Raw genomic sequence first — 18,767 nt, 5'->3', positions numbered from 1 at the left:
GAACCAATAATGAATGCAACGCTTCCGCGGGTCCCATTTATATTTCCATGGTTCCCGCTTCCCACACGTCACTTTGCTACAGTACACCAACAACAAGCCAAGCAGAAGTGCGCAATTTTTTTTTTGAACGTTTGTTTAGGTTATCTAGCGACCCATTTTATGCTGGGGTTATGGGGAAATGTAAGTTTAATGACGCGTGGCGAGATAAACAGGCATTTTGCCACTGGTTGAAACCGGTGGACAAAAATGTTTTCGCGGCTTTTTGCACCGTATGCAAAAAAATTATTCAGCTTGGTACGATGGGCTTGAAGGCTTTAGAGTCCCATGCCAAGTCGTCCAAGCACATTTCTTCTATAAAAGGGAAATATCAAACTCCTTCCATCGCCGGAGTGTTTTCTGCTAGCGTTGGCCAGCCAGCTGTTGTGCCTGAATCAGAAGCAGAAGCAGATAACCAGCCAACTGCTAGCACTAGCAGTGATACAGCAGCCCCTCCAGTTACGACGACTAGAGTGGATCTGCGCACATCTTTTGGGTCCACACCCACTATGAAGGCAGAGGTGTTGTGGACTCTTAATACCATCTCCAAACACCAGTCTTACAATGGTAATGACAGTATTTCAGAGCTGTTCAAATGCATGTTCCCAGATTCCGACATCGCTACCACATTTACTTGTGGTCCTGACAAAACGGCGTACATAGCCAAGTTTGGTTTAGCTGTCTATATAAAAGAGGAACTGGTGTCCCAAGTCAACAAATCGCCGTTCGTTCTGATGTTCGACGAGAGTCTCAACGAGACTACGAAAAACAAACAGCTGGATGTGCATGTCCGCTTCTGGAACGAGGGACAGGTTCAGTCCAGATATCTGGGCTCCCAGTTTATGGGACATTCCACTGCACAAGACCTGCTGTCACATCTCAAAGTAAGCATGACCCTTTTTACTCTACTTTCCTTAACAATGTTTGTTTATGTGTTTATGTACTTGGCAGACGCTTTTGTCCAAAGCAAATACCGTATTTTCCGCACTGTAAGGAGTATAAACCGCAGCAGCTAAATTGAATGATGTGTACATATATAAGACGCACTGGACTATAAGCCGCAGGTGTTTTAATGTTTAATTACCATTAGGGCTGGCCCGAATGCCATTTTTCAGGCTTCGGATACTCGTTGGTTTTTCCGAGCGATTAATCGAATACTCGTTCCAGAAAAAAACACCACCAAAAATAACATTAATAATCCCTATATACTCCCTGGAACCGATTATGACAGTATCTGCATATTTTGTTGAAGATTTAATAGCTTTTTACCGTTAATTAGTAGGCCTAAGTAGGTTGAAGTTCCTTAGTTTTTCCCTGTGGAAGCGAACAGCTGTTGTTCCGTTCCGAATCAAGTGTGTGTGTGTGTGTGTGTGTGTGTGTGTGTGTGTGTGTGTGTGTGTGTGTGTGTGTGTGTGTGTGTGTGTGTGTGTGTGTGTGTGTGTGTGTGTCAATATGTGATGCTCACCTAGTCCTCTTATTTTGAGTAATGAAATGCAGCCCTTTTTTCAGGAATGTATGGACAAACTGAACCTCAGGAACTTGGTGTCTATTTCAATGGATGGGCCCAATGTGAATTGGAAACTCTTCGACCTTTTCCAGAAAGATCAAGCTGAGCAGTACGGAGGTGAGGAGTTTATAATGCTATTACTGTGTGTGTGGGTGAGTGTTTCTGATCCATTAGTAATTATAAAAATGTATTTTATTTGTAGTGCACTTAACATTGAATAAACACTTTCAAAGTTCTAATTTGGTTTCTAATATCAAGTTTGCATTGAAACCTTTAGGTCTTCAGCTCGTTTGTGTGGGGAGCTGTGGCCTACACACGCTACACAACTCCTTCAAGTGTGGGTTCACTGTATGGCAGCTGGACAAATTGCTGAGAGCAATGCACACATTGTTTCACAATACGCCTGCCAGGAGAGAGGATTACATCACCGTAACCAAGTCCAGTGTGTTCCCTCTATCTTTCTGTGCCCATCGTTGGGTAGAAAACCTTCCGGTTGTGGAGAGAGCCCTGGCAGTCTGGCCATCACTTCTCCTGTACATGGAAGCTGTGAAAACAAAGAGACTCCCGAACCCTGGAACAGGTAGGCCCTTCTTAAATGTGAATAGGTCTGTGACTGTGTCCTAACCCTGGTGGTGGTGTGGCCTTGTCATAGTTGAAATGTCTGACTGTCTGTATGTCTTTTTCTCAGCATCATATGACACACTTGCAGCAGCCATAAAGGATCCACTCGTCTTGGCCAAATTGCAGTTCTACGCAGCAATTGCCAGGACCTTCAATCCCTTCCTGAAAAAATATCAGACGGATGAGCCTGTGCTCCCATTCCTCCCCAAGGACCTGACCGAGTTGATGATGGTAACAATTTACTTAACGTTATAACCCCTGATTGGGCTCAATTGATCCATTATGACAAAATGGGGTTTGTGGTTAGGATGTGTAAAAAATAGTGGCTACATTGTGCATCATCATAAGATAATTTGATGTTGGTGATTAATGTTCCGCACCAGACATTTTTGTGTTTGTCTGTTGACAGAGTCTACTCAGACGCTTCATAAAAAGAGAAGTACTACACGATATCACTGCCCTGCAGCTGACCAAACTGGATGTCACAGACAAGACCATCTGGCTCAGCCCACAAGACATCAGCATTGGTCTAGGTGCAGAGTCAGTCCTTAACCCATTTAAGCCGGGAAAGCATTGCCGCTGTTCTACCTTTAAAGCCGGGAGCGCTGTTGCGTCATTCTACCTTTAAGGACGGGAAAGCGTTTGCGTCGTTTTTCTGTATAAGGGGGGTTTTTGCCCAAAGTGTCGGCATCTGGGTCAATGAAATGCATCAGAATAGACACATATAGGTGTCAACTTGTTCCTCGTGAGTTTAGTTCAGAAATGTCTTCAAGCAAGTATGGCGGAATTTGAGACTGAAGACTTTTCTGACGGTAGCGATTTCGAGTTTCTCGGCTTCGAAGATGTTGATGAGGCCGAGTCCTTTGATGACGAATACGAACCGATTGACCGGGAATTATGGTTAAGGCACATGTTCGTGAATGACGACGAGGAAGAAGAAGTATGGAATGGGGCTGCTTGTGTTGCCGGTGCGAAGAGATTACTGGCGACAGAGTAAGAATCTCTTTCGGACGCAATTCGCCAGAAATATGTCCCGGGACAGATTTGCGGCCATCTGGAGGCAAGGACAATAGTAATACTTATTGATTGGGATGATGCTGTAATAAGTAATTACTACAGTTTATATGTAAGAGATGTATTACTGTCCCGGAGATGCGTAAAGCACCCGGGTGCGTAAAACCAGATAAGCTTCTCTGGAATGTCACTTATACTTATCAATAGTAATACTTATTGATTGTGATGATGCTGTAATAAGAAATTACGACAGTTTATATGTAAGAGATGTATTACTGTCCCGGAGATGCGTAAAGCACCCGTAAAACCAGATAAGCTTCTCTGGAATGTCACCACCAGTGGCGTAACAAGGCAACGACGGGCCCGTATGCAGGATGTTCAAGGCTCTTCCAAAGAATAGAGCTTCTTTGGATTTCACACCTAACTGCGATCTCCAGAACAATAAGGCCTAGGCTACTATACATCCCCAAATTATAGCCTGTATCTTTTAATTACGCTACTTCTTAGGATGGAATGCAATTGTATTTGTATTATGCATAATACTTTTATTCAGTAGTCATCACATACAAGTGCATGTAATTTAAAACGCAGACTGTTTACAGTTTTAGTCCCAGTCTGTTCCCCTTCCCATGTTTGTTATTATATACTTTATTACTTTCTTATATACTTATTTCACTTTATTATACTTTATTTTTTTTACTGTTTTGTGCTGTTCCTGCACTTTTACATATTTTTTTACTTTTTTATTTACTTTTCTACCTGTATGTAAATATTGTAAATATTTGTAAATAAAAACTCAAATTTCCCATGAAAGCCACAGGTGTCAGCTCTCAAATACCATTTGAATTGTGTTCCTATCTGTTACAGGGGCTGAGAAATCAGTAATTTAGTAGGCGTTGATACAATTGCTGAATTTCTAGAAAAACTTCAGGTTTTGGGGGCTTTTCTGAAATCGCCTATAGGTTTTACAGGCATTTTTTCCAGGCGCTTTAGGCCTAAATGGGTTAAGGTAGTGTGATGTTTTCAAAAGATCATTTTACAAATGGTTAGGGTGAACCAGGTCATTGAAGACATGTTCTATATTCATGGCTAATTTCTCTCTCTAGAGAATCAAAGGTGCAGAACTCAGGGTGCTCGAGTTCAAGAGAGAGTGCATGCAGGGACTGAGTAACATGATCAAGAAAGTGCAGGACAAGAGCCCCCTCAAGTATCTGACTGTTAGGCAGATGGTGTGCCTGGATCCGTCAGTAATGTATAGAGAACCAGATAGAGGCAGGAATCACATGAAAGGGCTGGTTCAAAGGTTTCTCCAGGACAAACAGCTTACTGATACTTCTTTGGGTAAGAATAAGGCAAATTATAGGCTACACATGAATTTATCCTCAATCTACTTTGCTGGTAATGCCCAATGATTTATCAATGTTTTTCTCTATTTTCTCATTTGTTTTGTCGTAGGGGATGTCATACTGCAGCCGTTTGACAGTCTCCTGTCCTTGGAGAGCCGGAGTGAGGACTTCCTCTCCTTTCAACCCATGCAGAAGAGGCTGGACATCTTCCTGAGCAGCGCCATGGAGCCTTATCCCGAGCTGTGGGCCTTCTGCAAGAAGCTGCTCATCCTCTCCCACGGTCAAGCTACAGTTGAGCGTGGATTCTCAATCAATAAAGAGGTGGAGTCTGATAACTTGGAGGAGGATACTGTGGTCACACGGAGACTGGTGTGTGACTTCATCATACAACATGGAGGTGTTACCAAGGTAAGATGACTCCTCTCTGGACTAGTAATATGCTGTTGACTTAAAAGTTGATAGAATCAACATAGTTGGTCTCTTGAGTTTGTCACTGAATCTGGTTCTCTTTCCCCAACCCGATACCCAGGTTCCACTCAGTAAACCGCTACTGGAAAGTGTAGCAAGGGCAAGGACAAGGTATCGTACCCATCTGGAGACCAAAAGAAGGAACAGGGAGGCAAAAGAGCAGGCTCTCAAGAGGAGGGAAGCAGAGAACTGTCTTGAGGAGCTGAAGGTTAAGAGGAGACGTGTACAGGAGGTATCTGAGGGTCTGGCTAGGGATGCGGACAAGATGGCTGAGGAGGCTGAAGCGAAGGCAGGGAGCAAGATGGCTGGCCTGATCACCAGGTCAAACATCCTGCGGAGAGGCCATAAGGAGAAGTTGGCAGAACTGGCTCTCCTTGATAAAGAGATCGCTGCTAAGAGTGCAGAACTTAGGAGTTGACTGTGATCATAATTTTATTTATTGTTGAGTTGATTTTCATTGTTTATTGTTCAGGAGTCTGTGCTGTTGGCGTAAGTACTCACCACTATGCTGTAATGTTCCATCATTCCATAATGCTTTACAGTCCACATTTTCACATTTGTTGAAATAAATTAACAAATTTTGAACAAACGTTGTCGGTAGGTCTGTGAAATAGGCCGTGAAATAGGTATTAATTTTTTATATAAGTGGTCTTAAAAGGGACTTAAAAAGACTTGAATTTGACTTGAACAAACCTGTAGGAACCCTGATACTATTAAACATTAGTGTTTTTCAGAGATGGAAGTAACTTCAGAAAATAATTTAATTTTTTTGATGTGGTTTTGCTGCCTTTCCAGTATTTTTCCCCCTTCAGAGGCATTTATATCGAAATTAGAAGATAAAATTAACATACAGTGATATAATACCGTTACCGTCTATTCCTCAAATCATACCGTGATATACATTTTAGTCCATACCGTACAGCCCTAGTACCTACCCACATTAATAAAACAGTGAGTACTCCTAACTAGTCGTTCTGTCTGTCAGAGTCTCTCAGGGCGGGGCTGGAGTGACCAGGAGGTCTCTGGAGGGCCCACTCCTTCTCATCCAGAGATTGACCCCTCCGGAGGAGGAGTAGAGAGGGGCTCTGCAGTCCAGGAGGAGGTCTCATTGGGTTAGCTCTGATCCCACCACTGCTTCCCTGCAATAACACCTTTTTGTGCACGTATAGTCTGTAACTGTGTGTGTGTGTGTGTGTGTGTGTGTGTGTGTGTGTGTGTGTGTGTGTGTGTGTGTGTGTGTGTGTGTGTGTGTGTGTGTGTGTGTGTGTGTGTGTGTGTGTGTGAATCAGTTATCCATGAACATATGAAGGGCTCAAGTGTTTATTCAAGAGAGACGAACCTGAGAAATGTTCTCAGAGTTAACTACCAAGAACCGGAAGTACCTAAGGATGACGACTACTTCTGTAAGAGGGCTCTCTGTCTCTGTCTCTGTCTCTCTCTCCCCACCTCTTTTTCCCCACCTCTTTTTCATTCACAAACCAATTTTTAATCTTCCTGTTTCTGTCTATTTAATATAGATTTGTAGCTGAAGCTCTCTTGAACGTTATAAATAAATGAACTCTCTCCAGTCTGTGATGAGTGTAGGACTTTCTTCCTCGAAGAGTGCGAGGTCCACGGTCCTATCGTCTTCGTGGCTGATCGATCGCCCCGTTGCTGTCAGAGAGAAAGACCGAGCCAAGAAGACGCTGCCCGCTGGGTTTGAGGTAGATGTCGTACTTTAACACAACAAAGTTCTCCCCGTCCAATGAGACAGTATAACATTCATTGTTTAATACATTTCCCAGCTAATGTATATAAAAACAGTAATGCTAACAGTTATATTGCCAAAGCAGATGGATATATCTCTCCCCCAATGGTTCTTCTTCCTGAATCGTGCTTTTCGTCTATCTCTCCCTCTCTCCCCCCATTTCCCTCTATCTGCCTCTCTTTGTGACTCCCTCTCTGAACTCCCCCCCCCTGTCCCAACCCCCTCTTTCCTTACCTCCCTCCCTCTTCCTGTCTAAATCTCTCTTTCTCACTTGTTTCCCAACTACACATCTCCATTAATTTCTTATCATATCTTATCTTCCTCTCCCCCCCTCCATCTCACCACCTCTCTTCCTCTCTCCATTCCTCTCACCTCTCTTTGTCTCTCCCTGCCTCAATCTCTCTACATCTCTCTTCTCCATGTGTCTCCATCTCGCTCTCCTCTACCTCTCTTGTATTCTATCTCTCCTCCCTCCTCCACCCCTCCCTCCCTCCCTCTATGTATGTGTTTTACTGTGGAGACGATGGCCTTCCCATTGGAACACACTTTGGACCCTACGAAGGACACAGGACAGATGAAGAGGGAGCCCTAGAGTGGATACTCCTGGGAGGTCAGTGTGTTTGTATTCATTTATTTTGATCTAGTCTTGTGTGTGTGCTTGTGTGTTTATTGGATGGCATAGAGTCTGATTAACACATTTCTCCAGATCTACAAGAGCAGACACAATGATTACATTGATGCAAAGAGAGAGACACTTTCTAACTGGATGAGGTAGGACCCTATTCACTTTTATACCATCTACTGCATGAATAATGTTCACAATTTTCTTACTTACATTACTTGATTGATAACATTTATATTTCTCCATGTCTGTTATCTGATTAGATCCACAATATTTTCTGTGTTGCTATGACATATGCAGAAGATACACTGTAAAGGTGTGTTGACGTACCTGTCTGTGTGTTAGGTACGTCAATTGTGCTCGTAATGAAGAGGAACAGAACCTAATAGCGTTTCAGTACAAAGGAGGGATTTTGTATCGCTCCTGTGGCCTCGTGACTTCAGGAGCAGAGCTCTTGGTCTGGTATGGGGACGAATACGCCAGACATCTGGGAATCGGATTTGATCGACTGTGGAACAACAAGAGCTCTACTAAGATCTGCCTTTCTGTCAGGGTTTGGTTTCTATGCGGCACTTCATGACCACATCTCTCATTTTAATTCAAAAGAGCTTGGACAATAAACATCTACATTAACAAAGCAGTCAAGAAATTATACAGGAAATAGTAAAGTTTTAACATAAATTTAAATATAATAAACAAAAGATGACAACATAATAGGAAATATATTCTTACTTGGAAAAATGTCTAAATGAAAAATATACAGTACCATGGAGGTTTCAAAAAAACAATCCAATTATACAAATTCAGGTATGCTTGATTAGGATGTGCAGCCTTATCAAGCCCCAAAGCCTAAACCACCTGACTCTGGCCAGATGAGGCTGCTTAAACCAGCCATCAGCAGCACTCTCAAAAATAAAATACATATGACTCTCTCTTTCTCCTAGGAGGGAGATCCCAGCTGACACCAGCACAGGCTTTCCCCTGTCCCGAGTGTCCGTACTCCTACACGTCTCAGATCTTCCTCCACAAACACATGAAGAGGAGCCATGGCGACCTGTACGGCCGACTGCTGAGGAGTGGAGAAATCAAGGTGGAGCCTAGTCTCCTCCCATACGTCGCAGCCTCCTATCAAGAACCAATCGGAGCCTCCCCGGGAACAGTCCAAAGCACGAGCGAGATTCCAGCAGAAGGAGCCGGACGCCACAGATGTGAGAAGTGCAGTAAAACCTTTAGTCGCTCTGATAGTCTGAAGAGACACCAGCGCATGTTTCCCCACACTGTAAACAGTGTGGGGAAACATTTAGTCTATCTGGTGAACTGAAGAGACACCAGCGCATCCACACAGGAGAGAAACCATACCAATGTAAACAGTGTGGGAAAACATTTAGACAGTCTGGTCATCTGACTGTACACCAGCGCATCCACACAGGAGAGAAACCATACCAATGTAAACAGTGTGGGAAAACATTTAGTCAGTCTGGTGATCTGAAGAAACACCAGCGCATCCACACGGGAGAGAAACCATACCACTGTAAACAGTGTGGGAAAACATTTAGTCAGTCTGGTCATCTGACTGTACACCAGCGCATCCACACAGGAGAGAAACCATACCACTGTCAACAGTGTGGGGAAACATTTAGTCTATCTGGTGATCTGAAGAAACACCAGCGCATCCACACAGGAGAGAAACCATACCACTGTAAACAGTGTGGGAAAACGTTTAGTAGATCTGATACTCTGAAGGAACACCAACGCATCCACACAGGAGAGAAACCATACCACTGTAAACAGTGTGGGAAAACATTTAGTCAATCTGGTCGTCTCAAGCGTCACACACAACTTCACAGAGGAGTCTCCACCCAAACAACCATGTGAAGAAACTAAATGGTTCCCAGACATCTGTTATTCAGATCTAATCGAACATGGTCCTTGCTGTTATATGTTAAAAGGGCACATGAACGGTTAATTGTTTATCTTATCAACTTTATGTATTTATTTATATTCATGTCTGCATGAGTGAAGGTTTTTACCCGAAAAATAGTTTGAGAGAGATAATGTTAACTGAATTATTCTCTGACGTCATTGTTATATTTATTACATTTGTATGTATTTATTTATTTATCCTGTAGAAATTCAAATAAAATCAGATATGCAGTGTTGAGATGTCTGGTTTTGTCTGGATAGAATAGATGCAGTCCAACATGTTGGTGAATTATATTTGATATGCTGTTATGTATAACGTAGAATTCAAAGGATGAGCTGAGGTCCCGTTACTGACCACCAGAGGGAACCACAGCTCCACGAAGATGTTCCCCTTCCCCGGATTCAGTGACATTTTGAATTAATTATTGATAATTATGTTTCAATCTTCCAATAATAATTACTATTCACCGTCCTTCAATGGAAGTGAGAAAAAAAAGGATGTCTGATTTAAACCGTTGAAGAGGCCTGTGATTTGGTAGGCTAATACAGTGAACAAATGATAGATATATCAACCAGTGGCGGTGGGTCAATAGAGGGCGCTAGGGCGCCGCCCCTCCGTGAAATATTCACTTCACTTGTTTTTTGGGGGGGGGGGGGGGGGGGTCCAGAATTGCGAAAGTATAAAAAAAACATACAAACTGGTAAGCTTTTCCCACCATCGTATTGGTTTAAATTTAAATAAGCCATTTTTTTAAGCCAATCGTGAAAAGGCCGACAGTCGGCTGACTGGATCTGGCACTCAAATTGTCTTGACCCCGGTGGAGGAGCTGTTAATAAACATAAAATCAGGGCGCCCTGGCATGGAGGGGGTACCTGGAGGTAGCCCATGGAAAGCCAAGAAGGCCACAATCCGGCCCTAGAATGGCGCGGTAAAAGTGCAAAACCGCACGGAAACCGTACGGATTCCGTGCGGTTTGGCAAGAATTCCGTACGGAAACCGTATGGATTCCATACGGTTTTGAATGACTAATAGCCGCGGCTATTAGTCATTCACTCCGGCTATTAGTCATTCACTCCGGCTATTAGTTATTCACTCCGGCTATTAGGTATGCAGAACGAGCCCCTCCCTCTTCTTTGCTTGACCACTAAGTTTGAAGGCTGTCTAACCAATCAGTGAAGAGAAATACCAGACTAAAGTAACGCATTGTCGAGACTAGAGCTGCAGTGCCTCCATGTTTCGTCGTAACATAAAGCTGTGTTGTCTTTACTAGTTTCACTGCAATGTAATGACCACCACTAGCTAGTGGAAAATACATTTGTGTCTAGTACAGTGTTATGTTAGGCTATAATTGTGATGGCAAAATGTGCGAAATAGCCGTCAATATTCGGGGGTGTCCACATCCCTCGATTGTTGCGTGTCCCCCGATCTAAATGTTCTCAATATGGCATTTCACTATTATATATATATTCCGTTGCGTGGCTGTCCTGGGAGAGCCGTATACGCAGCGTGACTATGACTTTCCGAGCGGATCATGGGGGGCTCTTCAATCATTTATTGAGGGGGGACCGACCAGAGAGTTCTGTACCCTCCTCATCGACCAAATACAGAACTTCTTTATATCTGAAGGTCCTGAGGGCAACACAACCCTGGCCCTGAACAGTGTTGGTAAGCTTTGAATTTAATTTATGGTATTGGGCGTTGCAATTAGAGTTTTTAACATGCATTAAAATGAGCAACAAACTTTAATAACCTTGTGCTTTTCCCCTTATCACAGCATTGCAGAAAGGACAGTACAGGCTGGTGGGAAGATGATTGCCCTCTGCCTGGTGCAGGGGCAGGTCTCTCCGAGATTCCTATCACAGCGCCTCTACAGACAGGTTTGTAATCTGTCCCCTCTTCCTGCCACTTTGGAAGAGGTGACAGATTACAATTTGAGGACCAAGCTCCAAAAGGCAAGTAAATGGTTAATGTTAATTGAAACCACTTTTTGGAGAAGTGTTTTTGTGTCAAGATACTGTGTGGTGTGCTCTATAGTGTACTGATGTTGAATTTCATTGTATGATTTATGTCATACACATATGTCAATGCATTCTTTACTGTTAGAAGATAATTTGTGCCATGAAAGTGCTTAGAAATCCCAAATAATGATTATTGTTCCTAATGTATGATATTAGATTGCAGATGCCACACATGTGGAAGGTGCCAGGGAGGCTATGGAGGAGGCCACAAGACGAGCTCTCCCTCATGGGCTCCTTTCCTTTGTGCGGAGCCTCCCGCATAGGGATGAGCTGCTGGGGGCAGCCCTCAACTTCCTCACAGAGGGCCGTATTTTGACTGCTCTCAATCAGTAAGTGGAGCTGGGAATTGACTATTTAATGGACTGAGACCTTTGTGTTGGAGTGAAAAGTTATCATGTGTTCCAAAATAATCTAAATTTATATTAATTGAAAGGATTCCTTGTCTAATTGATTTTTATCTTCACATTATGTACAATGGAGTAGGCTGGAACAGGCTTCAGAGCAACAGACCTTATATTTTCTATGATCTATTATCTCATTGATTTTACAGATTCAAAGAAGGGTTGGAGACCTTCGGGATTCTAGCTCTTTTGAGGATCCACCATGAGGAGCTCAAGGGGGTCTTCATGGACACACCTGAGCCGCTGCTGGCCTCCCGGTTGGAGTCCACATTCATGACGTCCTACCTGTCTGAGCCGGGCTCCAATCGGAGGAGGAAGGAGGCCAGGACCCTTATATATTGGAGGGACTGGCTGATCGAGGTGGAGGGTAAGGAAGTGTTTCTATCTACAACCCTTATCTATCTAATTGTTCTTTGTTAATATATGCTTATTCTGAATTTGATGCCAGCAACACAATTCAAAACAGGGGACCACCAAAGAGGAAAGCTGTAGAATGCTCAAAAAACAACAATGTTCAACTGTTTCAACATTAGTAACTGGTAACAGGTGATATTATCATGAATGGATATAAAAGGGGCATCCTGTAGAAGTTAAGTCTTCACAAACAATAATGGGTCACAATACACAAAGGAAAAATACAAGACTGTTTACAGCTCTGCATGAATGAACAAATGCACACATGAAAAATATTTACTATTTGATTTGTGAACCTAGGCATACCTGTAAATACAGCACTGCATAGGGAATTATAGTGAACCGATTGTGACAGAACCAGCATAACACATTTTATATTTTTTTCGAAAGAATGACACTATTAGTGCACACTTAGGGTTAAACAAGGACTTTTGAACATTTCTATTGTGATCTGAGAAATGCAACACAAACCAACATAAAACATAACCTTAATTTCTCTGCTGAGATTAATAAAGTATATCTTATCTTAACTAAGGACGACGAAAGATTGGCACATGTCAGGCAGTGTAAAATTCCTGTTAATGTTCACATGCGGTCGTTCTTACAAGTTATCTCTTATGTACTAACAGATGGAGATACGAGTCTCACCCTGGGGGCGGTTCTGGCGTTTGCCACGGGCCTCAAAAGGATTCCTGCTGTGGGTTTTCCCATCGGACCCCGGCTTGAATTCCTCCATGAGGAAGATGGACCGGCCCTTTTCCCCACGGCCAATACCTGTTCCCTGGTCCTCAGGCTACCGGTGTATCCGGAGTACAATCGATTTAAGGAGGCCATGAAGGAAGGTGCCCAACCCCGTGGAAGGACGCTTGGAGTGCTCCCCCACACACACACAGGGAAGGACGCTTGGAGTGCCCCACACACACAGGGAAGGACGCTTGGAGTGCCCCCACACACACACACACACACACACACACACAGGGAAGGACGCTTGGAGTGCCCCACACACACACACACAGGGAAGGACGCTTGGAGTGCCCCCACACACACAGGGAAGGACGCTTGGAGGGCCCCCACACACACACAGGGTAGGACGCTTGGAGTGCCCCCACACACACACACACACACACACACACACAGGGAAGGACGCTTGGAGTGCCCCACACACACACAGGGAAGGACGCTTGGAGTGCCCCCACACACACACACACAGGGAAGGACGCTTGGAGTGCCCCCACACACACACACACACACACACACACAGGGAAGGACGCTTGGAGTGCCCCCACACACACACACACACACACACACACAGGGAAGGACGCTTGGAGTGCCCCCCCACACACACACACACACAACACACACACACACACACAGGGAAGGACGCTTGGAGTGCTCCCCCACACACACACAGGGAAGGACGCTTGGAGTGCCCCCACACACACACAGGGAAGGACGCTTGGAGTGCCCCACACACACACAGGGAAGGACGCTTGGAGTGCCCCCACACACACACACACACACAGGGAAGGACGCTTGGAGTGCCCCCACACACACACACACACACACACACACAGGGAAGGACGCTTGGAGTGCCCCCACACACACACACACACACACACACACACCTTTTTTCCCACTCATGACCTGCACCTTGACGTGGGTGAGTGGGCTTTCCACCAAGCCAGGTCAAACTATTGTGTTCCAGACTCACTATGTTAAACAAATGTCTGACTGCAACAAAGTGCTCTATCTCTGTAAAGTACAATGGGGAATTACAAAAGTCCTACATGGTTGAACTGTATCTTCCAAATGTTACAGACAGACTTCTCAGTGACTTGGCTGAATTCATTGGCTTGGCTGCGTTCTGTTCCTGTTGTGGTAATAAGAAGTAGAGCCCCCCCATCTTCATCTGCCTGCAGCTGCCTTCTCCAGGTCAACTTCGTCCTGAATGGGCTTCCTTCCAATCGGGCCCTGCTCCTCATATTAAGCATAGCCCAGCTTTACCCAAGACGCAGATGTTTTTTTCACTGTTATCCCTCCATAAAGTTTCTTTGATGTGTTGTTAATTATGTATGACTAATGCTGCCCTACTGTGTGAAAGGTGTGAAACGTTGGGATAGCTTATGGTCATGATGTTTACGTTGAGAAATATGTAGTAGGCCTCTTGCTTAGAAATTAATTTTATGAAGCTTGTTTATATGCTATTTCCCATGATGATAAATTAACATTTCATTGCTGTGAGTTGTGAAGATTATACAAATAAATAGTAAATGCGCTGAATCAGAATACTCATTTCCCATGATGATATATTAACATTGCATTGCTGCAAGATTTGTGAAGATTATACAAATACATTTTAAATCCGCTGAATCAGAATACTCTATCAAAACGTTAGTGATGGATTGTAAATGCCCTTACCGAAGTACTGTACAATAAGTGCAATTTGGAGGTACACTTGTATTTCACTTGAGTATTTAATTAAACCGACTTATCTCCAGATGTTTGCGATAAACTGGAGGATGACGGGAGAAAATCCTGAAAATAAATGATTGAAGAGCCCCCCATGATCCGCTCGGAAAGTCATAGTCACGCTGATTACAGGTGTTTTTAAAATGCGTATACGGCTCTCACATGACAGCCACGCAACGGACACATCATCTTACATCATTTGATGTATTGCTGTATTAAACCAGCAAACCATCGCAAGGAAATGTAACAAAGCTGTAGCTGAAAGATTCATCCACAAACATCAGAATAGAAAAACACTGGCAGGGCCCATTTTAGCGCATACTGCTGCCTATGCTTGTGGCAGTAATGCAATTCTGCTGAATTATTTGGAGGACTTATAGCCTACTTGTAGTGAGGTATTTTTAACAGTGCGGAATCTACAGCTGGTCACTTTCACTGGCTAAGCAAAATGAATCCCGAACAGTTGAACCTCTGAATTGATCCTGAAAGCCTATGTCCTAGAATAATTCATTTGTATTCCGTTTTAGGCCATCTCACTAAAGGTCACTTAATAGCCTATTTAAGCTCACCAAGTCCAGTATTCAGAATTCAAAGCATTTATTCACAAATACGCTCTATTTTTTTGACAAGCGGAGCCGACAGTCCTGTGCAAGTAGCCTATGCAAATTAGCCATGTGCGCCAAACAGAAGATACGCAATGAACTGATTGTTGTGCATTGTTGTGGATATTGTGGCATCCCGCCACGTGGTCCTCGGCCTGGACGGGCCCGGGGTACCGTGGAGGACGGGGTGTACCACCCCCACCCACCAGCCGGCGATGGAGAGCAGCCCTTTCGGCACCCCAATCAGGGTGATTGGGGGACACCTGGCCGAAAGCACCGGAGCCATCTTAAAAGGAGGACCAGCACAGCACAGCACGGCTCGGGAGACCAGGAACAAGGACATAGTAAGCGCTCTGGTCCACGAGCGGCTAGAGGCTCACGGAGACCCTAGAGACCGCGTCTGCATTGTCTGATTTAAGTTGTCTGCAATAAATGCCTGCCATGGCTAAAAACCCTACGCCAAGCGAGTTTTGTCAGTGGAACCCGGCCCAACCCGGGACGGGGATACCACAATATGTAGGCTGGTTAATTGTGGTTGTTTGTGGTCTTAGTGAAACAGCCTTGCCTTGGAGTTGGAGTGATTGTGTGAATGTGCGAGAGAGAGCGCACCTGCCGTGTGATGTTGGGCTTGTTGTGGCTTATATGTGATCAATGATGTGTCTGTCTGATCGTATTAGCTGGTTAATAATGTCACAAGATCGGTCATACTGCAGGCTCTCATTTGCAAATGCACTGATTGTGTGCCCGTCTCCGATATGCTATATACCTGGCATTTATTCAGTTCATGTTCTTCTGAGTGCGCAAGAACGGTGCCAATTATTGTCGTGTTTGCATTGTAATGCACAACTTTGCCCCTGCCTGTTATAAAATAATGTGCATCCCAACAACTTTAGCCAATGCAGGCTCCTATTGCTTTACCAGTCTTTAAAGTGTGTGTGTGTGTGTGTGTGTGTGTGTGTGTGTGTGTGTGTGTGTGTGTGTGTGTGTGTGTGTGTGTGTGTGTGTGTGTGGGGGCATGTAGGCTATAGATATAGATTGATTGTATTATGTTCTTCAAGGAAAGAGGGGTCGAATCCAAAGGAATAGCTTTAAAGAGACTTTATTTGTATAAAGTATTTTCGGTATGGTAAACTGATGCTCTGAAGTTAAGAGAGATTGAAGATGTGCCTTAGCACGTGCGAGAGTGTTCTCCTAGCTGGTCTAAGACTTTAGCCCACGAATGTCCTAGCGCTGCTGGAGAGTTCTACCTGTCTCCACGATGTGGGAGGCTTTCTTATGGACTCGGAGGACCGGAAGACGTGGAGGAAAACCGGTGGGACGTAATCCTCGGTTTTCCTCGCTTGGTCTGTGGTGCTGCCCTCTGTGAGATAAAGTATCTATTGCAGCCTTCAGTAAGGCTCCCCTTGTGGCTATGTATGGTATTTACGGCTAATATGTTTGGTCTTCATTGGGTCTATGTGTGGGTAGCTTAGATTCTTACAATACGTAACAGTCCCTCCTTGGTCATCTCAGATGACCATACAATAATATTTTAAACCATAACACCATTTACCACACCGCAAACATAGTCAATTAGGATCAACACCATCTACCGTTGTGGAAAACTCTTGAATAGAGGGAAAAACACAACGGGCTCATAATACTGAAATGGCATCCACCTTGTGGGTCTCATTGGGAATACAGGTCATTATTTAACAATCCAACAATGAACATAAATCTTGTTATCATACAATCACATGGCCAAATATCACACAACAAAACTATTCACTAGAAATCCTGAGCTAATACTTTGGTTATGTGCTACAAGGCCATACAATTTTCATCATGTGTAAAAGTAAAGTAAAAATTGGTAGACATAATACAATTTTAAATTTCAAAATAATTGACAAGCTATCATGGATTTGGGGGGTTCAGGTGATCTTCGTGTATTGGTGCGCCGGTTCATGTGGGTGGTTTGGGCATAGATTTGGGGGGTTCAGGTGATCTTCGTGTTTTGGTGCGCTGGTTCATGTGGGTGGTTTTGGGCTTGTTATTATTGCAGTCATTGTTTTTTTCTGTCGCCGTCTGGCCTGTAATTCATGAACCCAAGACTCGGGTCCCTCCTTGTCAAGGCCTCAACTCAGAGAGGTTACTCCCTACATCATGGGAGCCTTCAAACAGGTTCTCCGTCGTCGTCGTGTCCGTAACAGGTGGCCTGTAAAACAATCGCCTCAAGGAAGATCAACTGTACCATTATTAATGCAGCGATTCAGAATAACGAGTTGTACTCCACAACCAAACAATATATATAATAACAGCACAACTCGTCTTGGTGGTTCAATAATTAATTATTCAGTAAATCCAGGATATTGATTATCTAGGACACAGGTGCTACAAATGGTGGCATTTATTCTATATAGTTGTAATTGGATAGGTTCAGGTTCCTCAGGTGGTATCTCATTCAAGTTCAACGGATTATATCTGATTCCTACGTAAGCATGAATGTCACCTGGCACTTTTGTGGCGCCCAATGCTGTGGTGATCAGCCGATTCAGTAGCCCTCGTGCGCAGGGAATACACAGCAGCCGACAACAATTAACACGGCTATGCCATTATTCCCGCGATGAGTACTGACTGGATCATACCTCTCCACCTACCAAACAGGTTCTCCATCCATCCAGCTATTGGGTCACAAATACCGGAGTTCTCGGCCAACTCCAACTTGAGGGATTGCAGTCCAGCCAATGCCCTGGCCACGGACCCATATCTGGTGCTGTGTTATTGGGGATAAATGTACAACATGTTGTCCCTATCATCCCGCACACCCCTCCTCGTTCTGCTAATAACATATCTAAAGCTAGCCTATTCTGATAGGTCATCCGGGAGGTGGCATCCAATTGTTCGGCAGTCCCTTTGACTGCCTCTTCTGTAAAATTAACAAACCGTTGTTGATTATAGTATATGTAATTTATCCAGTCAACATTTTTATTAATAGTAGACCACCAAAATAGAACTGATTCAAATCCTGCCGCTATCTGATTCCGGCTTTATGTTCGTTGGGGACCCCTCGGGGTACTCCTATTGCGTCTATGTATATGTTTTTATCAAAACTACCCGGGACTGGTGCATACTCTCGTTTCCGACGGGTCAAGTCCGGGAGACCACCGTTGCTGGATAATGTGAGATCCATCACCGTCTTGCTTAACCAGACCTGACCTGTTGTTGCTGGTTTTGACGGTGGGTACCTGGCGATGTTGTCTCCCGCTCCTTCTTGGAACAGGACTACCAGAAGGAATCCTACCAGGCACTTTACCAAGGGCACGCTGTGGCCCATTGTCTTGGATGAGGAGTGTTTGTCCTTGGCTTGGAGTGCAGCTAGGTCGGTCAGGGTCTCAGTCCACGATCTGCCAGGAGTATCTGTTTTGCGGCACCGGCTCAGGTGGTGCCACTGGGCTCCGCGTCGGTCCTCTACAGAAACAGAAAAGGGTGTGGCCAAGAGTACCTTGTATGGCCCCTTCCACCGGTCTTCTAGGTCTTTCGATGGTGTTTTTTCACCCAGATCCACTCGCCAGGTGTCACCGACGTTGGTGACGGATCCT

General features: G+C 44.3%; 2 protein-coding genes and 1 pseudogene across 2 annotated transcripts; all 3 read left to right on the top strand.

Annotated features, from left to right (window-relative positions):
- Nucleotides 1-1,036: 1,036 nt before the first annotated feature.
- Nucleotides 1,037-5,939, top strand: LOC130385431 (uncharacterized). The gene is made up of 7 exons (XM_056593934.1): nucleotides 1,037-1,660; nucleotides 1,821-2,123; nucleotides 2,232-2,395; nucleotides 2,574-2,708; nucleotides 4,285-4,519; nucleotides 4,634-4,932; nucleotides 5,054-5,939. The coding sequence occupies exons 1-7, from the start codon at nucleotides 1,528-1,530 to the stop codon at nucleotides 5,408-5,410; spliced, it is 1,626 nt and encodes a 541-aa protein (XP_056449909.1). The 5' UTR covers nucleotides 1,037-1,527; the 3' UTR covers nucleotides 5,411-5,939.
- A 2,455-nt stretch (nucleotides 5,940-8,394) lies between these two features.
- Nucleotides 8,395-9,845, top strand: LOC130385430 (zinc finger protein 239-like; annotated as a pseudogene).
- Nucleotides 9,846-11,498: 1,653 nt separating this feature from the next.
- Nucleotides 11,499-17,959, top strand: LOC130385428 (G2/M phase-specific E3 ubiquitin-protein ligase-like). Its single transcript, XM_056593933.1, has 4 exons — nucleotides 11,499-11,632; nucleotides 11,854-12,071; nucleotides 12,748-12,960; nucleotides 17,850-17,959. The coding sequence occupies exons 1-4, from the start codon at nucleotides 11,499-11,501 to the stop codon at nucleotides 17,957-17,959; spliced, it is 675 nt and encodes a 224-aa protein (XP_056449908.1).
- The last annotated feature ends 808 nt before the right edge of the window (nucleotides 17,960-18,767 follow it).

This window comes from Gadus chalcogrammus, chromosome 7 (genome assembly GCF_026213295.1).
Source record: "Gadus chalcogrammus isolate NIFS_2021 chromosome 7, NIFS_Gcha_1.0, whole genome shotgun sequence".
Taxonomy (NCBI): Eukaryota; Metazoa; Chordata; class Actinopteri; order Gadiformes; family Gadidae; genus Gadus; species Gadus chalcogrammus.
This window is presented reverse-complemented; position numbering and strand designations above follow the sequence as displayed.